This window comes from Euprymna scolopes, chromosome 37 (genome assembly GCF_053919585.1).
Source record: "Euprymna scolopes isolate OS-2025 chromosome 37, ASM5391958v1, whole genome shotgun sequence".
Taxonomy (NCBI): domain Eukaryota; kingdom Metazoa; phylum Mollusca; class Cephalopoda; order Sepiida; family Sepiolidae; genus Euprymna; species Euprymna scolopes.
This window is the reverse complement of record NC_136518.1, coordinates 60,417,049-60,444,324: the sequence shown is the minus strand read 5'-3', so window position 1 is coordinate 60,444,324 and position 27,276 is coordinate 60,417,049. Positions and strand designations below refer to the sequence as shown.

The 27,276-nt window shown below is 32.6% G+C and overlaps 1 protein-coding gene across 3 annotated transcripts in view; it reads right to left on the bottom strand.

Moving 5' to 3' along the window:
- The window catches only part of LOC145261207 (cilia- and flagella-associated protein 74-like), a 2,330,915-nt gene that overhangs the window by 1,681,394 nt on the left and 622,245 nt on the right, over positions 1–27,276 (bottom strand). For all 3 annotated transcript variants that reach the window (XM_080119545.1, XM_080119548.1, XM_080119547.1), the window contains exon 27: positions 12,516–12,649. In XM_080119545.1, the coding sequence (XP_079975671.1) occupies positions 12,516–12,649 (134 nt within the window). The remainder of the gene's footprint in view (positions 1–12,515; positions 12,650–27,276) is intronic.

Genomic DNA, 27,276 nt, shown 5'->3' with positions numbered 1-27,276 from the left:
GCGGTGAAGCTTTAAAGCAGTTCTATATGAGTAAAACTAACACTAAACCATATATTCAAACACTACTGTGTTTGAATGGTTATATATATATATATATATATATATATATATATATATATATATATATAATTATTTCCACAGCAAGACAGCGTCTATATATTCGTTTATATATTCTCTCGCATTCTGAAAATTTTATTACTGATTTCTCGGTAGGTTAGCTTGTCATGATGGCACTGTCCTTACGAGTATAAAATTCCTACTTATGAGAGGTCGGCTTGGGTTATAGTTGGTTGCGATGACCACGTCCCTTGTTCGATATGAGGTAGGTTCATTCCACTGTTGGATCTGTGCCGCGGGTTGCTTGATCCGTGTAAGTTAATAAACATTTTTGTGCGTGTTGTGGGTTTGCTCAGTTGGGAGAGTGTTCGCCTAGCATGCAAGAGGCTCGGGTTCAAATACAGAGTTCGGATGTTTCTAACTGATGAGCCCAAACGTTGTTTAGCTTGAATAATGTTGTGTCTTTCGTATTTTATTTTATTCAAATTAAAACGACGTTTATATATGAACTCTCATTCTTTGACGTTATTCTCGCGTTGGCTACGCACAGTTCAAACATTTCAAAATACAACCGCTAGAAACAACACGCGACTCTTTACAAACAGACTTCTTTCACCAAAGTTACAACATGGCAAGGAAGAAGAAAATAAAAAAGAAACAACACACTGAAGATGGAGGATACTTCTGAAATATATTTGTGATAAATTTCAAACTAGTAAAATATTTGTTTATTTTCCTAATATTACGTTGTGATTTGGCTTTCAACCGCACTTGATGCGTATTTTATTTTATTCAAATTAAAACAACGTTTTTATATGAACTCTCATTCTTTGACGATATATATATATATATATATATATATATATATATATATATATATATATATATATATATATATATATATATATATATATATTTGAGAGAGAGAGGGGGGAAGAGGGAGAGAAAAACTAATAACTTTTCAGGGGAATTTTCCCTTAAAATACTATTTATTTGCTGTAAATGTCCTCCTGCTATGACAATTACTTCTTTGAAAAGTTGTTAAAGAGTGGCAGTCGGATGAGACAATGTTCACGCTCATTCGCCATAATGACCAGCGTGAGTAACTTTGCAGCTTTTAAATAGGTTTCACTTATTGACACCATTCTGGTCATTCTTTGAGAACTGAAATGACCAAGTAGACATTCAAACTGGACTTCAAAGCCTGCAGTATAAAAAATATATTTCCGGTTCTTTCTCTCCATCAGACGAGATAAGAAATGCATTATATATAATATCAATAGTTTCTCTTTAGATAAAGAAAACCGTTTTCTTTATACCTGATAACTATCTCTTTCATAAATATATATACATATACATACATATATACGCAAACATATATATACACATATATAAATAGACACACACACATATATATACATGCATATATTTACACACACATATGCATACATATATATATATACACATATACACACACACATAAAAAAGCATATATATACACATATATATATACACACATATATGCACATATACATATACACACACGCACATATACAAAACATATATACACATATACATACACACACACATACATATATGTATATATGTATATATATATATATATATATATATATATATATATATATATATATATATATATATATATGCTAGTTTATATCCGTACCTTGCGCAGTGTTAAATTTCACCCCGAAATAAAGTAGTAGAAATGATAAATAAAAATTAAATTCTTTTTCGCATTTAAAAACGTGTTATAAAACAGTTTTTCTGCTTATTCTATAGTTTTCCATTTCAATATGCCTTTACTTGCCGGCACTTTTTCAACCTCATATTTGGCGCCCGCACGATTTTCCTGCTTAATAAATAAAAAAGACAACTATATAGTTCTACGTACAATACCAGCTCGCGCGACTTCAATAAGGCAATATGAGTTAGGACTTTTTTTACTTTTATCTCCGAGTTAAAAAAATAAAAGACCAACAAAACTTAGGAACTCTTTCTCTGATGAGGAATTTTTAAATCCGAAATTAATTAAAAATAAAGAAATTCCTTTTCGCATCTAAAACAGTTTATCTGTTTATTCTATATTTTACATTTCAATATGGGTTACTTGCCGACACTGTATATATATATATATATATATATATATATATATATATATATATATATATATATATCTCATCACAAAAACTGAACTTTTTAATAATAATAATTATATATATATATATATATGCATAAATATATATTCATATACACGTATATGGATATATACATGCATATACATATAAATGCATATATATGATGATGATTGCAACGTCTTGTCAGACGAGTGCCACTCCCTCAGACACTTAAAGTCCATGAGCCCAAATGCCTGATGGAGTATCTATACAAAGATGATGTTACAGAGTTTTAGCTTTGTATGACAGCTAAGTCTCTCTCTCGGTTCAAAATATTGAGATCCAGCAAGAGCAAGATAACCAGCAACAAGTTAAACTGCAGACCAGCTTAATGCAGTTACTGGTCTTCCGCTTTATGTTTTTTTAAAATCAGAGATTTGCTTCTCCTGAAAAGGTTGCCTTCACCATGGCTTACGGGAGCCCTCTCTACCCCAACACATATATATACATACACACAAATATACACGGTGCTAGTTGACCGTTGACCCCGAAATAGGGTTCATTCGCCCTTTGGAAGGTCTTGTTTTTAATCCTTCAGGGAGACAAGCCGCCCTCCTCACCAAACAAGTTTGGTGGGGGAACCAGTTTAGTCGCCGGTGACCCGACCATGAGACAGGTAGTACTGGGTTACATGGTACCAGTAGCATATGGCATGACCTGACACACATATATATATATATATATATATATATATATATATACATACCTACATACATATGCATATATATACATATATGCATATATATACATATATGCATGCGTATGCATATATATACATATATACATGCATATGCATACATGTACATATACACATGCATATGCATATATATACATATATACATGCATATGCATATATATACATATATACATGCATATGTGTACATATATACATGCATATGCATATCTATATACATACCTATGTACATATACATATATATATACATATATATATGCATATATACATACGTTAGCATATATATATACATATATACATACATATGCATGTATATACATATCATTATATATGCATATACATACATATGCATATACATACATATATACATATACATGCCTATATATAGGTATACATATGCATATATATATACATACAAACATTTGTATATATATATACATATGCACATATATACATATATATATATGTATAAATACATATATATATATGCATAAATACATACATATACATACATTATATATATGCATATATGTATATGCATACATATATGTGCATATGTTGTATATTGAAGGGGACAGATCCCGGTATTTAGAGAAATATAGTAATTAGGATAGAAAATAATATTTATTAAAGGAGAATGCTGGAATCAAACGTAGTGCTCAAAAGTTAAAAAAGAATACATATTGTTATTTAGATGCGATTCTAGGAATATAGTAAATTGTCCATTATAGTAGAAATAACTATACAAAAAATTTAGGTCAAAGCTGGTAGAATGGGGCAATGGAAATTAAGGAATCTGTTTTGTATTGACAGACACCTGTTGTATGAAGTGTCCACGTGCAAACCAGGCACGTTTGGCTGCACTCTGATGTCACAAAGAAATATAGAACCAATATTTACGGTTAAAGGTTAGAGGCAGAGAGTTGGAAATTGTTAGAGTTAGAATTGGGAGAATGGTCAGAGAGAAGGAGTCAGAGTTTTTTTCTTTTTTTCTTTTTTTTTACAAAGGAGTCACCACTTATCAAGGCCTAGAAACTACTCGAGTATAAGGGTTAATGAGTGTACAGTCGTCAAGGGAAACATGTTGTAGTAATTGTTAGTAGTTGAAATTTGGTCAATTACATTACATAAGGTGATGGCTCATCAAGAATTTGTTTACGCTGGACTTGAAGACAACCATATTGTAGTCAGTTGGAAAGCAGGAAAATGCAACAGAGTTCCACAGGTGTGAAGTTCTAAGAAAGAAACTTTGTTCATAGAATCTACGTTTACATATGTATATATATATTTGTTTTTTTTCCTTCTCCACTTGCACGTTGCACTCTTTCGAAAATAGATAAATAGATAAATAATAAAAAATAAGAACGTTACTTGTTATCGTGTCAAAAGAAGGAAAAAATCATGTTCACGTGATTATGTGTCCTTTTAAAAACATTTACATAACCTTTTTATTTTTATTTATATATCTGTTTAAGCTTTTTTTTGTCAGTGTACTAAAAAGAAATTCAGTTGATTACAACCCTTTCTGTGTGTTCTTTACATTACAATAGTGAAACACTGAATCCGACGGCGCAATACTACACCGTTCAATACTGTAAAACTGAATCGAAGCTGTTCTGCTTGAAAAGGGCGTCATTTTCTTCTTATTCATATTATATCGATTCTTTGCTTTAAAAAATTAAAGTAATTACGTGTTTACTTTTTTAATATCCCATTTTGCTGTTTCGGATTATTTTACTAAAGTAAGTAAAGCTTCATTATTTTTCAAAACTGTTTTTCCTTCTTTGCTTTTTGGTATTTCATCGATATTATTTAGTAAAAGTGTTTTGCAGAAAAGCCAACAAATGACTACCCGAAATATATATATATATATATATATATATATATATATATATATATATATATATATACAAGAAATAAATGTTAGCATAGTCAATAAAAGTTCAGTTCATGTTTATTTTTTTTTGAAATAGGTTTTAATGCTTTTTACTTGAAATAATTTCAGCGAACCGAAATTAAAACGAAATTTGAGGAGATAACTACTTAAATGAATTTTTATATAAACTACACATGCCATAATCGAATATTCCTCCAGCACAACATAACGGAAAACATTAAAATATGTTTATAAATATTCTTTACGTTGACGGAACTCTCTTAAATTGTTAACACAGAATGCTCAGGTGCCCCTGCTTCAAACTGAAAACGGGGCTCTCCATTTCGAAGTCGCTGCCATTTTGATTTTTTTTTTAAACCGGTTCGTGAACTAAAAAAAATATTTTTTTTACAAACTACTTAAAAATACAAACCAATGAACTTTTATTGACTATGGTACCATGTATTTCTTGTATATTTATATTATTATATATATAACATTTTCTCTTTGTAAGGAAACATCATTTTGTTGGTCATTCTTGGCTACCAATAGAAACAAAGTTGATATAAAAAAAATATAGTTTGGCGAAAATTATCTTTATTTTCATCATATTTTTCTAAGGGTAAAATTTTTGAGTATCAAAACCTATCTCTTTACAACCCCCTCCTTTTCATAACCTATCATGCTTTCATCAATCACAGTCCATTTTCTGTAGGCTGTTTTTTAACCCAGTCAACGACGGGTACTTCTGCTAGTATAATATAAAGCTGAACGTCTGTGTGTGTGTCTGGTCACAAATAGGCTCCTTTATGGTTGACTATTATAGAAAACTGATTACATATAATGATAGAAGATGTATCTAGACACAGGAATGGTTATGTTTGATCTGGCATAATGATGATTCATTAAAATTATGGGGTTTGCGTACGCGCCTGGTCCACAAAGTATGGAAATAAAAAATTTTAAAATTAAAAAAAAAACGTTTACAAGGGTTTTTGATATAGATGTACATAATAATACTTTGATAACTATGTTTTAACTTAAATAGGGATGGTATAATAAAATTGTGGGGTCTGCATTCGCGCCTGGCCTCCATAGTATGGAAATAGGCAAAAACTTTAATAAAGACTTTTCATATCAATCTGCGTAAGTATACTTTGATAATTATGTTTCAGTTTGAAGAAACATGGTATAATAAAATCATGGGATGTTCGTTCGCGCCTGACCTCCATAGAATGGAAATATGTCACAAAGTTTAACAAGGTTTATTAATAGAAATCCACAGAATATTTTGATAAGTGTTTCAGTGTGAAATTATGGGGTTTATCTATTTTATTTTTACTTTCATCATATTTTGCTTTGGTTTTGACACCCCCAAATTCGAAGCTATCTCTTTACAAGCCTTCCTTTTCATAACCTATCATACTTTCATAAATCAGAGTATATAGTTGCTAGTATATATATATATATATATATATATATATATATATATATATATATATATATATATATATATTATACCCATTGGTCACTGTTATAATAGAGAAAAATCGCCTGTAGTGAGAACTCAACTTGTAGAAGACTATCACTCCACGTGCTTATACGTTGCGCCACGTATCCCTGTTTTAAAAACTACTTTGAACAATAACTATCAATTGTCCAGAACTACTTCAATTTGTAAATAATAATTTTACTATTAAAATATTATTTATTCGTTACTCAAAAGTACATATTTATCGCAAGAAGATAATTTTCTACCATAAAAAACATGGAACATGTAGTCCAAATCCTTCGCACAATTCCTTTTTTTTAATACTTCATAGTCTTCAATACTTTAGCATATAACTTCCACCGAAAATAAATGGACGAGTCTAAAACTTGGGATATAGTCTTTTAATGTGAATGTGCCTTGACTCGAGCCATTTAGGAATAATTTAAAAATCTATCTGTTACCGCGTTCTGCCTTGTGTCATTTTCAATTAATATCGGACACCATTCACCTATGATGAGTGCGGGAATCCAGCAAGAAAATTGGGTGTCTTTATGAGTCACGATGAGCAGGCCGTTGCTCTTGCTTTCGATTTCATCGATAATAATCTTAATTGATTTAGTAGAGTAGAAGACCACCTGCATAAGATCAATTCGTCAAAGGTAATTCTATTAGAATTGTACTCTTTGACTCATCATTCCAGAAGCCGTGACCATTTTAGATCCTCACATCTGCAGAAACTTCAGGTATTTATTTCTTTCCTAGAGTGAGAAATGTGACATAAGGGTTGGAACGTGGGATTAAAAAGTCAGCGCCCCTCAAGAGGGGAGGCATTTTGATCTTGCATAAAATGCTTGGGCAGCTCCGTCAACATTTTCCGATAGAGGCGCTACTGGAGATTAGCAAAAAAACTAACCCCTTCTCAAAAAGGGGAGACACGGCCTGAGAGGGTAGACCTCCTAGAACTGCACAGCACCACCTTCACACTACAATAAACAGGGAAACTACCATTACATTATGCAGAATGAGGAGCGTGCTATTGTCAGAACTTTCCAAGCAGTCAGTTCCACAGAACTACTTTAACTTATAGATGTTAACAACCTTCACGTGGTCCTTCCTATAAGTCTACTTCCCCCCCAAAAAAAAAAAAAAATAAAATCAGCGAAACCAATGCCATGAACTAGAATATATTTGAGCAAAAATAAAAAAAATTAAAAATTAAAAAAATTTTGTTTAAAAAAAATCCATATTTTTTTTTTTTTGCCATCACAAAATATATATTAAACAGATCTCCAGGGTAATATCTGCTATGTTCATTTGAGGTTTGTTTTTATGCTCTTACCAGTGACATGATTGGTTATGCCTGCCAGTATATGTAAGGAAAGTATTAACAATGCAATCAGTGATGAAATGGTTTCTAGTGATGCCCAAATAGACCTCTTTCTGGTGTCAGAGTGAATAAATCAGCATTTATTCTGCAGGAAATCATACTGAGTATAATCCATTAATTATCCTAAATCTGAGTTTGTATTCATTTGTCTGACGCACTTTAATAAGCAATGTTGCTGCTATTAAGAAAATACTTTTAATGCTATATACCTAGTGCTTTTTTCTTATACTTTACTATCACAAAATATATATTAAAGTATCCTTTAATTCTGGGATTGAGTTATGGTTTAAAAAATTTTTTTATTTTCAATTATTCTAATAACTAATTATTCTATTAACTAAACAAGTCACCCATCTTTTAACTATATATTCCTTTTTCTCATCCTCTCAGTCTATGTTGATTCAACCACTCCCTAATATTTCTTGATATCCCTGTGAGCATGTAAAGAAAAAATGATTTTTCAGTCTAATGATATCTTGATTTTAATCTTGGTACAGAGACATAAAAGCGGTGCAAAACTGTTCTCTTCAGGGATTAATTTTATCAGATGAGTATTATTGTTATTACATAAAACCATTATACTTGGGATGGGTGTTATTGGGTACTTATACAGAATAAGGACCGTGCTATCAGAAACTTTTTAGTCAGTTTGCATAAGATGCCGAAATGCTGAGTAAACAAAATCGCAACAGCCAACGCCATTTAAGAAAATATTTATTTGCTATCATTGGTTTATTATGACAAAATTTAACTAAATATTTATCTTGATTTGAACAAAAAAAAAAAATCATATTAGAAATTTTTAAAAAATTTTGTTCGCTAATCATTTGTTTCTTATTAAAGAAATTAATGTTTATTCATGAAACTTACCTTACAATGAGTGTTTTTTTTTTCATTTGAATTTTCATTTTCTTAAAGTTTACTAAAAATTGCCCAGTACTTAGTCACTGTATTTTCTTTTGGTCATGCTCACAGTCTTCTGGGATCAGGACGGAGTAGTGATGACAGATCTCCTGGCAAAGGTTACCACAATTACAGGACCCTATTATGCTTCACTTTTGAGGAAATTAAGGGAAGCTATCAAAATCAAGAGGCGGAGTAAGATCAGCAAAGGTACCCTGCAGGACAACGCTCAGGTCCACAACTCGCATGTCGCCAGATCAGAAGCATGGGCATGTGGTTATGAAATCTTCCCCTATCCTCCCTACTCTCCTGACCTTGCACCCTCTGACTTTCATCTCTTCCTAGCCATGAAGTTGTTTTTGAAAGGACAGCGTTTCCCAGATGATGCAGCCTTGATTTCTGAAGTCACGTCGTGGTTGGAGGACCAACCTGGGGTGTTTTACAAAAACGGTCTCCATAGCTGCATCAAGCGATGGGAGAAATGCATAACTCTGGGTGGTTCCTATGTAGAGAAAGACTAATAACTGTGCCAAGTTTTGTTGCTCTACTGCTATGGGAAGTGGGTCAGGGGCATTACTTATTGTACGCCCCTCGTAGTTTGACTTTTCTTTGCACGATTATCTGTGAAAATATCTTAAGCAATAATTATTTTCCTTTATAAGAAAGTGATCTCCATAGTTATCATTGATTATTGATTGTTTTCATTGTGGAGAATAATTCAGTTAATTTCCAGATCTACCCTGAAATCTGACGCCCAAACTGCAGCTGTGAAAGACTCATTGCTGCTGATTGGTGCACCTGTACCTGTAAAGGAAGAGCTCAACCCATAACAACTGACAACAAATAGCCAGCGTGTTAAAGATCCTGCCATACTGACTTAGGCCTGCAAAAAGATGGCTGGACATCACCGTCGGCATTCCCTGATGAGGGCACCTCAGTCGATTAACAATAAACTAACCCCTTCTCAAAGAAAGAACGCAAGGGCTGGGAGGGTGAACCTCCTAGAACTGCACAGAACTAAACTCTAACCGCAAAATCAACATGGAATGCTCTACTCTATTGATTTTTGGGGCCAAGGGGAAAAATCTCTAGCCGAGTTTCTATTTAAAAATTACTAAAACGAACTTCTTAATATACTCAGTCATGGATACGCAAGCGACCACATGAAGGTTAACTAATTTGCATATTCCTTTGAAAAACGAGCGTTAAGTAATTACTTATTCATTTTTACAGTTTCTTATTAGATTATTGGTTTCATTTCACTATTACGCGAGATTTTATTTATGTATAATTTCTGCATTCTGCATAATTGCATAGAATTTAAGATGAAAACGTTTTCCCATACAGATATATATGTATATATATGTGTGTGTGTGTGTGTGTGTGTGTGTGTGTGTGTGTGTGTGTGTGTGTGTGTGTGATTAAATGACAAAAGACTATATTCCAAAGATCAAGATGTTGACCGTCTTATAATTTATTCCTTTAATTCAGTTGATATTTACAATTCAAGTGAACTAAAGGGATGAATTATAAGGTGGTCAACATCCTGAACTTTGGAATATAATCTTTTGTCATTTATTCACTATATTGCTCTGTAATTACACTGAGCTTCTTAAATAAGGATTGATATATATTATAAGGAAATAAATATATTTCTACAGAAATATATATATATATATATATATATATATAATTTTCAGAATGTGAGAAATTATATTACTTCCGGTTCGTTAGTTGGCATGGCTCTTGTGGGTTGCGGCGTACTTTGAGCTATGGAAATAATCATATATATATATATATATATATATATATATATATATATATATATTGTTGTGTCTGCACAATAATTAACAAGAACATGGAAAGTAAATGTATACAATAATATATAAGGAAGAAAAGTTATATACATATTTACATGTCTTCAGATATACTTCAGTTGCAGATATTCCGGCAGGTGGCGTGTTGCATGTCTTACTGGAGACAGCATAAGCGTCTTGCCTATTTGATGGTCGTTGCCAGACTCCCCCGGTATTGGTGATTGATACCTTTATATATCTAACTCACCTGCCTATGTTAATTAGTGGGCGTCTCCACAACATAAAATTGAACACAAAACAGTAGATCTTAGCAGGATAAGTCGAATAAAACATTAAGTTTGCTATTTCTTTTGCTCCAAATTAAACATTCATATGTTAAAGTTGCTTAATTTTATACCTTTCATATCCGTCTGTCTGTAGCGTAGATTGTAACGATGCTGGAAATATAAATAACAACCAAAGCTGAAGAGCTAAACGTCCTTATTTCGATTCTAGTGGATGATACCCAAGTCATATTTATTTTATAATTTTTTAAATTATTATTATATATTGGATAATAACCAACAGAGAATTGGCTCTATAATATTAAGAAATCATCATGAATTAAAATATATAATAATATAATAATAATGTTTATACATCGCTGGGTAGCCTGCTAGTATTCATATAAACTCCTAGAATTAGGTCAATATTTTAATTGTTTATATATAAACTAGAGGGGTGTAAAATACGCTTAAATATGATATTTTAATTTGTCCAGATTTCATATTATATTATTATAGAGTCATGATTTCAAAAGTAAAAAAAAGTATTTCGATGCCATCAGTTAGAACTGAAACCGAAACTGTAGCATCCAAAGCTGGTGACGTTACCAACATGAAACGCATATGAACTGATTAAAAATTAAAAATAAACTAAGATGAATGGATAAAATGTATAACGTTTTTTTTTAATTTTGACCCATCAAAATCTATTTTAACCGGCTAAAGACCCATAAAAGAACGGTTTGTAAAATATCCAATCATTTTATATATTAGATTAGCCTGGGTGCCCGGCCTTGCCCGGGTGTTTGGTGGTAGTAGGCAGGCAGGCAGGCTGGTAGTAGAGTGGGGAGGAAATCAAAACAACAGTAGGCAGCCAGGGTGAAAAGAGGTGGTAAAAAAATTGTAGTAGGCAGGTAGGCTCGAACCCGTGCTATGAAGCCGGAAAAGAAAATGAACGAAAATCTAATGTCTTAGACGATGTCTCCATGGCATCAAGTCAAGTGAGAAGTCAAAAGCGTTGAAATTAACCGAAGTCAATCCAACGGTGACGATGACTTGCTAAAATATCGGCGAATAAAGTCGACCCCTCCTTGTACAAAACGGGCGAGTTTGGAATGAAGGAATTAATGTTTTGGGCTAATTTTCTTGTCCGAGACGTCGAGCTTCAAAATGATATCGATCTTATCAGGATCTGTCACCTCTGTCGAAAGTTTCTGCGAGACATACATCCATCCATCCATCCATCCATACATACATACATACATACATACATACATACATACATTTTAACAGACAGGTGAAATTTATATTATAGATTATAATTTCTGATACACCCCCCCCCCCTACAAACACCAATCGTTGACTTTTTATTCAGAATGGAGGACTTTTTTTTTTTCGAATTAATTCTATAGTTTTTGGAGAAAAAAAAGTTACTGGAACAAAAAGGTGTATTACAATGAGATATCCAAACAGCGAATTGATGGCGATCACTCGACCAACGAATCAAATGAGCCGGAAGAAATAAAGTAGGAAAAAGATCAAACAATTCTGAAGAAAACATACAATAATAGTATTTATAGAAAAGACTGGTACAAGCAACATCATATCTGTGAGAGAGTGATTTGGTAATTTCTATACATTTAACTGTTTTTAATATGCTAAGTCAACATGGTAAGATGCTTTTAAACATCATCACCTTCGGCAGCGAGGGTTGTCTGACTTGTTATTTGTTTTATCACTTACCTTCAACACTTGAATCGGTTTCATCCAGCGTGTTTTTTACTTGCGAACTTTTTTTAGGGCCGAATAGAAATGCGACAAGATGTCTTACCTGTTAATCAGAGACTTGCACACCAGTTGAAAGTTGTATTCTTTCGCAGCACAAGGGCGGAACAAAACGTCTAAATTTATGGTTTCCAGCGGAAGGATTGTACCAAAGCCATCGTCTGGCTGAACACTTACGCACTATAAAAAAGTGGGAGAAAAAAAAACAAGAAAAAGAAATTGATTTTATATTTAAAAAAAAAAAAAAAGAGGGGAAAATAATGATAATAAAAAAACTTAACTAGCATAAGTGGGTGGTATTTACCGCCTGGTCACCCTAACCTTAACGCAGGAACAGATGAATAGAATGTTATCTGAAATACATATTCTAAAATAATTGTTTTTATTTTTCATTTTACTTTAACTACTAAGATTTTTATATGCGAAACTGATCCCCCATGTTAAATTATAAAATAATTGTGTGTGTGTGTTTTTTTTTATTATTTTTGTTTTTTCGTTTTATTTTCACCACTAAGATTTTTCAGGCTTTTTACATGTAATTGCGTAAAAGAAAGTAGAATCTTGTGGGATTGGCGGGTCGGAGATAGCATGTTAGGGTTAGGTCTACATTTTACGAAGATTTTAATTACCAATAATATTTGTATTACTGGGATTTTTTTTTTCTGAAAAACAAAAGTTATGTCTCAAAAGACACAAAAGAAAAACCTTTCTTGCAGTACAGCTCAAAGAGTTTTCTAAACTACCTGTTTATCAAACATTCCTCTTCGTCGTATTAAAATGATTTGTTTGCTTCAAATACTCTATATACTAAAAAAAAATTAGAATTGAATTTTTCTTATTTCAGTAAACGTTTTGTTAAAGAAACAATTATAATTCATTAAGTAAATATTTCTGTTTCAGAATTTTTATATGAGAATTAATAATTTGTATTATCTACATACTGCTCTGCTGTTTCTTGCTTTAATTAGTCTGTACGTTATGCTTTGAAAAAGGTCAGATATAATTTTTGAAGGGCGAATAACTAAAAGAAAAAAAAACAAATTCGTGAAATTTGACCAATTTGGCCAATCTGGCAACTCTGGACAAGAATATGAAGGCGACCTCCCTTTGTTTTCGAATATCTATATAATATTCTGCATGTTTATTTTTTTAGTTAGTCCATAGGTTACGCTTTGGAAAAGGCAAATACAGTTTTTGAAAATTAAGCTGTTTCAAAAAAGACCAAATTCACAAAATTTGGATTTATAAAGGCCAATATGGTAATCCTGGACAAGAATATGAGAGAGATTTCCCTTTGATGTAACCTCATTTCCGAATATTATTATAATAATAATATATGATCACTGTTGTAATAGTGTGAGAAAGAAACACATTAATTTTGACATGCAGTGAAAGAAGTCAGTGAAACATTGCGCTAAAAAGGGAACATTTAAAAGAAACAAGGCAAAAAAAAATTGTCTGCCAAGAGGTGCTGGATTGAAGGAGTAAGTTAACGATTGTCTCTTACAATGTCATTTTATTATTTGTATTGAAATATGTACCACAATATATGTATTTATTAATACTTATTAATTTATCTCATTTGGTTCAGTTCTATAATCAAAATAAAATGGACACTATTTTCATAGAAATGTTAATAAGCTCTTATTTGTTGTGTATTATTGTTTTTTTTTCTGTCCAAAAAACTAAATTTTTGCTTTCATATCCAGAAAAATTTCGGCTTTGTGAAAACGTATTTGTTGATTAAATATATTTCTCATTCTGTGGAATTTCCACAGGTCCTAATAGCTTAAATCATTTGAACTATTATACTCATTTTTTATGTTAATCTCCTAACATTTCAGCCGATGTAACCTTCTACCTTCTTCAGGTGCATCTTGTCGAACTCCGCAATCTTCAAGGAATTTCAAACGGCACCCTTTATTTAATCGGCAGTTTTTTTTTTTTGCATTTTTTACTATAGAATCACCACTCGAAGATAATGGTTACATGAAAGCGTCAGGTGGGCAGTGAGATAACACTGTGTAAATTTGTTTCCATTGAACTTGAAAACGACAATGTTGTGGTCATCTGGGAAGCAACCCTGCAGTACTGTGTTCCACAGACAAATAGTTCTAGGAAATAAATTTTGCTCATCAATGTTCTGTTTAGTTTTAGGGACACACAAAAAGAAAAGGAGATTGTTGGCGGTAGTTGTAGCTAGACGAGTTATTGTTGTGAAAGTCTTATAAGAAGAGAAGGGGGGAAAAGAGATTCAAGCTCAGTCGAGCACCTACATTGAAAATAATGATATAGGCCTTATTTATAATAAATAAAAAAATTTTAAAAAGCTTACTTTCAATTTTGTATTAAAAAAAAACTGTATTAAAGACATCATCGATGGCAGCCACAAATAAAGAAGCACATAGTTAGGAAAGGTGAACATAACAATTCTGAAAGAAAATCATAGCATTTTTACAAGTCGCTTGCTATTAATTTTAATAGTTTTATTTATGGCGGATTATTATCCTCATCTTTTCTTAGTTGCTTCACACATATATATATTTTTATTTTTATTTTTTATCTAATTTTATTTTTGTTTTCTTATCCTCCCCGTCCTTTCCTTCTTTCCTTTCTTTCTTAATACCTTTTCCCCGTTATAGCTTTCTATTTCAATACAAACCTTAACCCACCCACCCTTCCTATATATTAAAAACCATTTCGCTTTTTATTTTTTATTTCTGTTCTTAACAACATGTAATGTGACCTCCTGATAACGTTGGATATTTTCATTATGGACTAAGCTTTTGTATCAGATTTTTCGCCTGAAGAGGTCTCTAGTTACTAATAACTAGCTGACCGAAACATGTTCATGAATGTGTAGCGACATATTAACGCTTATGTAAAAATAAATAAAAAGTATCTTATTTAATTAATTGGAATTCATTATTGAGATGAGTAATTAGTATAATTTATTCATTTACTGCGGACTATTATCCTCATCTTTTCTTAGTTGCTTCATGACGTTTCGGCCAACTACTCCTCTGGCCTTCGTCAGGTGGTAGCCACGACGGGATAGGAACTCCGAATCTCCTAATTGCCTCCACTGCAATTACTACTGTTGTGTCTGCACAAATAATTAACAAGAACACGGAAAGTAAAGGTATAACAATAATATATTAGGAAGAGAAGTTATATACATATTTACATGTCTTCAGATATACTTCAGTTGGAGATATTCCAGCAGGTGGCATGCTGCATGTCTTACTGGAGGCAGCATAAGCGTCTTGCTTATTTGACGGTCATTGCCACTCCCCCGGTATTTGTGATTGATACCTTTATATATCTCACTCACCCGCCTATGTTAATTAGTGGGCGTCTTCACACCATATATATATATATATATATATATATAAGTGACCAAAAATTGCTGCTAAGTGGTCAAAAATTGAACACAAATCAGTATATCTTGGCAGGATAAGTCGAATAAAACATTACATGCTCCAAATTAAACATTCATATGTCAAAGTTGCTTAATTGAGAGATTATATTACTTCCGGTTCATTAGTTGGCATGGCTCTTGTGGGCTGCGACATACTTTGAGCTGTGGAAATAATCATATATACATATTGCTGTGTCTGCACAATAACAAGAAAACGGAAAGTAAAGGTATACAATAATATATTAGGAAGAAAAGTTATATACATATTTACATGTCTTCAGATATACTTCAGTTGGAGATATTCCGGCAGGTGGCGTGTTGCATGTCTTACTGGAGACAATATAGGCGTCTTGCCTATTTGGTGATCGTTTCAGAACTCTCCCGGTATTGGTGATTGATACCTTTATATATCTCACTCACCCACCTATGTTAATTAGTGGGCGTCTCCACAACAATTACCTTCCGTAGTTGTTGTCGTCTTACCACATTTTGGCCAAGTAAGCCTCTGGCCGGCTTTGGGTAGGATTGAAACCGCTATCTTCAGACAATTCTCACCTGGAACCATAGAGATTCAACGTCTCTATCGACTGTGCCATGGGCCCTGAAGACCAAAACGTGGTGAGCCGACAACAACTATGGAAGGCTGTAATAGCAGTGGATGCAGTTAGGAGATTCAGAGTTCCTATCCCGTCATGTTTACCACCTAATGAAGGCCAGAGGAATAGTTGGCCGAAACGTCATAAAACAACAACTAATAAAGATGAGGATAATAGTCCGCAATAAATAAATTAATAAATAATACTCATCTCAATAATGAATTCCAATTAAATAATATATATCGCTTGATATTGTTTATAAAAAGGATAATAAAATATAAAATTACTTTGTATTGAGTACTATTTTTAAAATATTGGTTTGAAATTCATTTTATCAATATACCAGCAGGCCGCCCGGCGTTGCCCGGTCGTAAAATATGCATAATTATTATATTTTAATTCATACAGAAACTGAGGTATATGCATGCAAGTATTATGTTTTTTTCTTTTTTTTTCTAAACAGTTCACTTCGCGTAACTAAAAAAAAGTACTCGAAAGTACCAAAACTTAAAAACAGTGAGTCAAGTATGATAACCATTAGGCCGGCTTGATACGATCTTTAAAAAGTGTTTTCAAACCTACTTATTTTTAGCATAATGAATCTGTCATATGAACCATTCACACATGCACATTCGTGGAACAGTTAGCAAACATATAAAAATCTGACGATTTCAATTTTGATCCTTTAACAGTTCGTATTTTTGGATGAAAACCGATTTAAGAAAATTTCCACATGTCTGACTATCCTATATACCAAATTTCAAGTCTGTAAATTAAAAATTCGTTGATTATCTAGGTTGAGAAATGTCCTCATGCACACACACACACATTCTTACTTTTATAGATAGACAGATTGACTAGAAGAGGTAATGTTAAATTCCTCCAAAAAATAAAGTAAAAATCAAAACAAAAAAGAAACTGAGACATGTGCATGCGAGTATTATGGGTTTTTTTTTTTTTACTTCTTGCAAGTAAAAAAAAATACTTGATCTGAGATCGAAACCGAGTCCTAAAGACAGTGAGTCAAGTACAATAACCATTAGACCAGCTTGGATCTTTAAAAAGTATTTTCAAACATTGTGAAACAGTTTACAAACAGATAAAAATCTGATGACCTCAAGTACCAATTTTTCAATTTTTACCTGTTAACAACTCTCTTTCTCCGGATGAAAACCGATTAAAATGCTTTCCACATGCCTGAATACTCTATGTACTAAATTTCAAGCCTATAGATAAAAAATCCGTTGAGTATATAGGTTGAGAAGTGTCCTCACACACACACACACACACACACACATTCTCACTTTTATAGATATATAGACTTTTTGACTCTCTCTGTCTCTGTCTGTCTGTCTGTCTGTCTGTCTGTCTGTCTGTCTCTCTCTCTCTCTCTCTCTCTCTCTCTCTCTCTCTCTCTCTCTCTCTCTAAATACACATATTTATGCACGTAATAGTGAGACCCGACGCTGTCTGGAATTGAATACAGATATTAATATTTCGCATTCTTAATACTTTTACAGTCGTTGAAATCAGTGGACTCGCCCATTTTCTGCTATGACGTCATATATGTCGCCATATATGACGTTCACTGTATGCAGGTTGAAAAAATATACATCATATATGAAATCATCTACTATGACACCATATGTGATGTTTTTGTGAACAAACTATAAACATATGACGTCATCATACATGATGCCATTTGCTATGACGTCATATATGACGCATAGTGTGAAAAAAAACCCAAAGTAATACGGCTTTATTACAATAATATATATATATATATATATATATATATATATATATATATATATATACATACGTAAATATAGGTATGAAGACCCTCAATTTAAATAATATCGAAAAATCATCAATCACATTTCAAAAGTCAAAAATAAACAAAAAAAAAAACAGACAGCAAGTTTTTTTTACATAAATACCTGAGTAAATAGCATCAATTAAAAATTCAATTTTACATCAAAATCTAATTTATAAAGCTCCATGTTTGTGTGTGTGTGTGTCTGTTTTCAATTTTTCAAAGTGCATCTCCCCTGAAACGCAAAGTTACTAGTGGCACAAAGCGGGTCAAATAGGTATTTTTTTTTTGGGGGGGGTCGTTCTTTTATGGGTGTTGCTTCAGTAAAAAATAGATTCTAATGAAGTCAAAATTGGAAAAAAGTGGAACTTGGCAGACGTAAATCGACTAAGCATGTTATTCATACGGATGCTCAAATACATACACTTATACTAGGCACCGCCAAAAATGGCCGAAAAATCAAGTTGTTGTTGTTGTTTTTTAAAACGAAATTACATTTATTAAAATCCATGATTTCTGAGTAACTTTTTTTCCAGAAAGATAAAATCCTGAATTTTATTATATAGAAAGCTGAATAATGTAAAACTTTTTCTACTATTTTTAATTAAATTTTAAATGTTAATATTTCCCCAAAAGTTAACAATTGACATTTTTTGTCTTGCACAAAAAGCATATATAAATATTTAAAAAAAAAGGTTTTTGAAAGAATTAAGTTGTTTATTTTTAGTCTAAGATTTAGGGTGATTTTCTATGAATATATGCAAAAATATTATAATATAAGTACCTGGATTTCAAATAATTCCACTAATTCATATAGGCAACCAGTTACTTCACATCAATCTAGAGTCCAGATCGAGAATATTTACGTTTGTGTTTAATAAAAAGCAAACTATGGAGAACCAAACAAGCCAAAAAAAACTTATTTTTCAGTGACGAAAATTTCAATGTATTATTAACGCTGAGGCTGGCCAGTACCAGATGGGTGACCATTTTCATGAGCTTGGTTTTTAATGTGTATGCGTGGGGGTAGGCTCCCAAAAATGGGGGGGGGGGGGTAAAGCAGAATAAAAATTAAAATTGACCCAGTCTAGAAAGATTTCTCCTTCATTGAACGAGGAAGAACTGTAGGATTTTTTGACTACATAAGCCACCCCGAGGCTGGCCAGTACTAGATGGGTGACCATTTTGATGAGTTTGGTTTTTAATGTGTATGTGTGTGGGGGGTCAGGCTCCCCCAAATGGGGGGGGGGATTCAAAGCAGAATAAAAATTAAACTAAACTACATAAGCAACCCTGAGGCTAGCCAGTACCAGATGAGTGACCATTTTGATGAGTTTGCTTTTTAATGTGTACGCGTGTGGGGGGCTCAGGCTCCCCAAAATGGGGGGGGGGGCTTCTTTCTGACAGGTTTTTCAAGAGATTCACGCATAATTCACAATTTTAAGTGTGATATTCAGTCATAACACACCCGAAAACCAATTTAAATCAACTTTAGAAAAACAAGTGTTCCGTTGGACACCATCGGCAATTTGACAATAATTTATTCTAAGCTTCCTTTTGTGTAATTTTGACACTGTAAGTGTACGGGCCATACTAAAATAATAACTTTATTTAGAATGCCATTCTTAACATGGGGGGTGTTCAACTATTCTGCACTTTCACCTAAGGTTTAACCATTTTTTTACGGTGCGTATTTTTCGCAGTATAAAAAAAGTACTGTTTCTAGTTTAAAATTAATTTTTCACTATAAAGTTTCGTTTATGGCAGACGGACGAACAAATGTCCGCTATAGTTTCGGTAAAATAAAAATAAACACGTGTAATAATAAAAATAATACATTTTTATTTACCATCCATAATTTTGTCTCGCAATGAAAAGAGAAACGTCTCGTTTCTATGTGAGTGTTGACCAACATAAATTGTACTGATTCACGCTTGCACCGGTTTTGGCAGTCATGGAGATTCAACAAAATTATTTCAGCACGTATGATCCACCGTAGTCGAAAGGCGGCAAACGTTATCAAATGGGATCGAAAAACTGATGATATTTTTTAACACAAAGGGCACAATATTTATCGATTTTTTTTTGTATCGATTCTTCAAAGAATTCCCTGTTTAAAAATGGTCATGCATTATTCGGCTCGCTAAAAAAAAATTATTAATTTATTTATCAAAGATTTTAAAATGGCTTTTTTCGTATAAATATTTAAAAAAATTTTTTTTTTTTTTGCTTTACTTAAATTAATTATTTTACTTAACATATTCACCGAATTTCACACTCCAAAAGACAAAAACGGAATAATTAAACACAATCAAAGTTCTGATATTCAGACGTCAAAATAAGGTATGTAAACAAGTGGTTTTTTTTTTGTTTTTTTTTTAATCTATAATCCTGCCCCTTACAACAACGGAATATGTTTTGTTTAGTTTCAGATGATTATTTTAAGCATATTTGTTCCCACTTCAAAACAAGGGGAGGTTTTGTAAGCAAAAAAATATATATATATAAATATCGTTTATGAAAACACTGTTATAAAGTTCATTCTTCTCTTAATAATCGCTGAAAATTTCGTATTGATTGGATAATTAGCTGATTTTTGGTAGATTTTTAAAAAGACGGTCCGTCAAAAAATACTTGTCTGCCCCTCCCCCCACTTTTGGCGGTGCCTAACTTATACGTTAAAGTCGGTTCATTTTTAGCTATTTCTTATCTGTCTGACGATAGCTCAACTAATAACAACTAAGGCTGGAGCGTTATATGTTTTTGTTTCGATTATAGCTAATGGCACCAAAGAGATATTTATTTTTTTTTACAATTGAGATCACAATTCTATACCGGGTACAAAGAAACCCGATCTCTCTAATCTTTCTCTTAACAACCAACTGACACCACAAAACAAAATGCAATCCTTTTTCCAACAAGATGGCGCTACATGCCACATGTCTCACATATCACTGACACGAGTTCATGACATGTTTACGGAAGAGAGAACAATAAGCAAAGGGTTATGGCCACCACGTTCCCCGGACATGTCATCATGATTTTTATCTTTGGGGGACTTTAAAGCAACAACAACAAAAAAGAAAGTTTATGCAAATAATCCTCACAATCTAGACTAACTAAAGGAGAACATTACCAACGCTATCAGGAGAATCACCAGAGAAGATCTACAGGCAGTATCTGCAAACATTGTTAAACGTGCCCAGAACTTCAAAGATGTCAACGGGGAGCACTTCCAACATCTTTTATAACACTACAGATAATTTAAACAATAAAAGAAGGTTGTTCCTTTCTACTATATTTTTTCGGGCTACTTTTAAGTGGGTCACTCTGTATATATAATTTAATTTTGTTCTCATTAACATATATTGGGTACAATATAATAATCGATAGAGAATTGTCTCTATAATAATAAATATGAAATCTGTATGAATTAAAATATCATATTAAACCTATTTTATGATCGGGCAATACTGCCCAGCTAGTGCATAATAAACCCAGAACGAAGAATAATATATCACATTGAGCTGCCATATTGGTTATATATATAGTTTTGACGGATGTGTGCTAAGGTCTGATATTAGAGAGAATATCTGGCAGTGGGGGGGGGGTCTATGATGTGAGTTGGAGTTCTGGGGTTAATCTTGTTTTGTTTCTTGAGATTTTTATTTTATTTGATTTTATTGTATTTTTAGAATATTAGCTGCGAATATAAATTTAACGTAAAATGATCCTCGATTTCTGGGATATTTTAACGTTTTAGAGAAGTTAACTAGTTTTTTTTTTATGGGAAATACATTTTGTGTGCTGTGAATAAAAAGCAGTACAAACCTGACCTTTTACAACGTGCCGTCCGTTTCAAAAATAGGGTTAAAGAGAAAAAAAATGGCCGCCTCTGCTATTTATGGACTGGTGGTCACGTGAGGTAATGAAATTTGGAGGAAACGTGTAAATGAGATGCAGTCGGTTTTTCAAATAAAAGCCTGTCTGTCAGAAAGAGATGGTGTCTCTTTGGCAAAAGTCTTTAGCAGAAGTAAGCTCTGACAGATGTGTGCTAGGGTTTGATACCGAGAATTGCGAGAAGGAGACATAACAGTTGAGAATTCTTTCTTTGGATTTTACTTTCTAATAATACCAACATATTTAACTGCAGTTGATAGGCCATTTCCGGCTATTTCACAGCTGTAAATCTTGTGAATTAGATCTTTATTCCAAACTGTATCAAATGCCTTAGATCCCCATCTGACATCAATTGAAATGAATGGTTCTCGTCTTGGGGAGGCTCCATGTTTTGACAAGCTTCTAGGTCCGACCTTTACTCCTGATCTGAGATGGAAAACGTACATCAAATCCGTTGCGAAGGCTGCTGGAAAAAACAGTGGGATCATTATACCGCTCTAGTAAATATCTCCTGCTGATACAATTCTCTACCTGTACACCCAAGGATGGAGTACTGCTGCCACGTCTGGGCAGAAGCTCCTAGAAGCAGCTTATCCTGCCTTGCCAGAGTTCAAAATAAACTTTGTAGCCTAGTGGGGGATGCCCTTTTTCCCCCATGCAACCTCTTTCCCACAGAAGAGACGTTGCGAGCTTGTCTCTGCTTTATCATAATTTTTATGGCAAGTGCTTGTCTGACTCCAATCTATGGTTCCTCTTGTCCTGATTTTCATGAAAAAGCACTCGTCCAGCTGAAACCACTATCAATAATTTCCCCCACTCTTTCTCTATGTCTAAACCTAAACGTAGATTCCATGAACAAAGCTTCTTTCTTAGAACTGCATACCCGTGGAACTCTGTTCCGTTTTTCTGCTTTCCAACTGACTACAGTATGGTCGTCTTCAAGTCCAACGTAAACAAGTTCTTGATGATCTGTCCTCTTAAATAATCCAATTTACCAAATTTACGCTACTACTACTACTACTACTACTACTAATAATAATAATAATAATAATAATAATAATAATAATTTTCCCATTTACTACTGTACTCATTAACCCTTATCCTCGAGTGACCTCCGGGCCTTGATAAGTGGGGACTCCTTTGTTATTGCAACTATGAAAATTGTTTCTATTATTTGAACTATTGTTCTCATCTAGATTGTTACTTTCACAACGTTTCGGTCGATGACCTTCTTCGGATGTATCTTGTTAACTTTAGAAGCTTTCTGTTTAACCCGGCAGTCTTTCTGTCAAATTCATTCAAGATTTAATTCTCCGTGCAGGCAAAACTCGAAATACGATTGCAAATTACTCAGGACTTCTACCCAGTCATGGTGTCGGGAACAAGAGCATGCTACTTCCCCCCCCCCACCCTGGAATAAATAAAGAGTTCTGTTCGAGGTTCTGTGCTGATTCCAGAGTCCAACAGAAAGATTTCAGAGTTCGGCAAGATATACTTGAAGAAGGCCAGAGGTTACATCGACCGAATGACACTCAAGATGAGAACAGTGGTTTGAAGAATCTAAATAATGCGAACAATCAATCCTCATCTCACGAAAATTGTTTGGAGAGAAAGAATTGAAAAAAAAAAATTAAAAAAAAACGCACACACACATATAAACACGCATGAAGTTGTCTTATTATTTTCCTATTATTTCTTCCTCCCCCTCCTCCTCTTCCTCGGCCTTATCGTCGTCATCATCGTCGTCGTCATCATCATCGTAATAATAAAAAATGGTTTATGTGTAACAAATGTTTCAGGATTGCTGAAGGCAAATTATTGGGTGTTAGCAAAGCACATCAAAGCAATTACAAGTAGAATTAATAAAAGATGGTTTTTATGTTTGATATATTTGGAAAACTGCCAATAACAAGCATGTGTTTATTCGAATAACATACATTCTTCGGAATATAAGTATGTTGCTTCATGTTTTATGGGAATTATTCCGTTGAGAGGATAATGTAGATAAATAAAACATTAATATTTCTTCATTAGATACGAACTGACTCAGCTTTTTGGGATTTACATTTCATCTGCAGATTTGAAAGATACTTCATACACACATCTATATATATATAAATTCGTATTCCTGCCTGTTTGTTTGTTTGTTTACAATTTGATTAATATATACAAAATGTGCCTTACTTTAATCTTTCAGTTATTTCTATACATAGTATGATTCTTGCAAAAATATACAATTAAGAGATCACCTCATTTGCATATGACATTAAGAAAAATCGATTTTGCTAAATAGCGGTATTTTAGTTAATGTTTTTAGCGAGAGAATTGTTTTAAGTATTCTATTTAAAAATAGATATTTAATAAACTTTAAACAACTTGGAATTATTGTTTCCAATAGCGACCTTTTTTAAAAAAAAAAAACTTTTCTTAGAGTTATTTACCCCTAGATGCTATGCATAAAAAAAAAAAAAAAAAAACGTTCGCCAAATAAAATCATTTGATAATTTCATTAAGTTTCTAGCTGGAAAAATAATTCCGTGTAGATAGGAAAATGTTTGGCATTTATTGTTTTTTAATGTTAAAAAAAGCACTTGCGAAAAAAAATGAAAAGATTTCATTTGTTTGTTTTATTTTATTCCTTAAACGGCTATACAGAAATCGGTCATTTTTCTGGTGGGGGAGGGGGCGGGAATCACATTGAAACATAAAATAACGATAAATTTAATTATTTTTTATGAGACCATTCTCTATTTTCACCTACAATTTAATAAACAAAACAAACCCCAAAATATGACAAATTCAATTTTTTTTTGGGGGGGGGGGTGCATGAAAAACATAAAACGACAAATAAAAAGCAAATCGATATATATAACAAACAAATCATAAAAATCTATATTCCAAATTTTATAATGTTGACCATCTTACAATTTATTCCTTTAATTATGCTGACATTCACAATTCTTGACAGCAACTGTTTCGTAGTGCGAAATCATTCTCCTAATTATTATATCAATCAATGAATCTCTTCTCCCTTAAACTCGTCAGAAGAAATAGCAACTATCAATCCATTAAAATAAAATAAAATTCTGGTAGTCGTTATCATCCATAATAACATACTAAAATTTGAATCATTTGCAAAGGATAGAAAAAGAATTATAACAATTATTTATTTTCAAAATAGGAACATCCAAAACTAAGGGACAAAATTAAGAAAAAACAATGCAAACAGCAAAAAAAAAAAAAACAATAAAATACATATACAATCAATATTTAGTAAATGAGCCCTTGCTCTCAATTACAGCTACACATCTTCGACTACAAGAACGAATCAGCCTTGACAATCCTCGATACTAATTTTAGACCATTCTTCTTGAAGCTTCACCCACAAATGTTCTGTGTTAGTGGGATTTCTTTCCATAACTTTCACTCATAAGGTCTTCCAAACATTTTCTATTGGATTTAAGTCAGGACTTTGCGGTGGCCAATCCATAATTTCGAAATCTTGTTCACTAAGGTAACTCATTACCACCTTTGCCTTGTGACAATGGGGCATTATCTTGCATAAAGGTAGCCCTATCGAAACGTGAATTCTGTATGATTGGAACTTAATCTCGAACAATGTTTTTATAGATCTGCGCGTTTACACGAGTTTGTAACCGGACAAGAGGCGTTGTGCCTTGGCTAGAAAACATTCCAATATAGCATACTGTTTATATTGTTTTTCTCAGCTTTTCACAGTTGTTATTTCTAACAAATATTAGGTTTTAACATTTTGTCCTTTAGACGCTACTATATATATATATATATATATATATATATATATATATATATATATATATATATATACATACATACATACATACATACATATAATTGTCTGTCTAAGGAACGTCTCTACCAAACTCCTCTGTCAATTTTTGGTCTTAATATAATAATTTGTTATATAGAAGATTTGGACTTGTGGAACAAATTCAATTTGGTTTTCAACCATTAAAAATGGCTTCTAAAGGTTAAAAATTGAAGAATATTGGAACTTGGTAGTTGTTAGTAAACTTAATGGTCTCATGTATGCATATTCAAATATACATTCATAAGTTAAACAACCTTACATTTAAAAAGTTTTATTTGTGTATGGATTTATGTTAGCCGGATTTTTCCATATTATATATATATATATATATATATATATATATATATATATATATATATATATATATATATATACTAGCATGAATGCCGGGCGTTGCCCTGGTATTCGAAGATGTATGTTGAGCAAAAAAAAAAAAAAAAAATAGTGGTCAGTTTTTTTTAACTTTGACTCCTATTATGACCCCTTAAAATTTATTGTTTTCGGCTCAAATCAAGTTATTAAGTTAGATCAATGTCCAATTAACCTATATTTAAAATTTAAAGTGTTTAGATCCAAAATTGTCGGAGGAGTTTGGTAGAGTTCTCAAAGGTCAAATCGTTGAACTTTGACTCCTTAATCGCCCAATTTCTGGCCGAAAACCGATCCCATCGATTTTCTCAAATCTCAGTACCCTGTATATCAAATTTCGAGTCTGTAGATTAAAAATTGAGTTATTGCGTAGGAAATGTACACAGACACACAGACAGACAGATTCACTTTTATAGATATATAGATATATACTAGCCAGAAGGGGGAGCGCCTGGCTTTGACCGGCCGTAAAATACGCTTAAATACGATATTTTAATTTGTCCAGATTTCGTATATATTATTATAGAGTTGTGATTTCAAAAATAAAAGAAAACGTATTTGGGTGCCATCGGCTAGTATCGAGACCAAAAGCAAAACTGTAGCATTCAAAGCTGGTGATGTTACCACTGCACCTACGTGGCACGCATATGAACTGATTAAAAATTAAGAGTAAACTAAGATGAATGTACAAAATGTATAACGATTTTTTTTCAATTTTGACCCATTTTTGACCCCTTCAAAACTATTTTAACCTACTAAAGACCCGTAAAAAAATGCCCATAAAAAATCCAATCATTTGAGGCCTCTATAAGTTCTGGAGAGATAGAGTTTGAAAATTTGGAGAGACAGACAGAC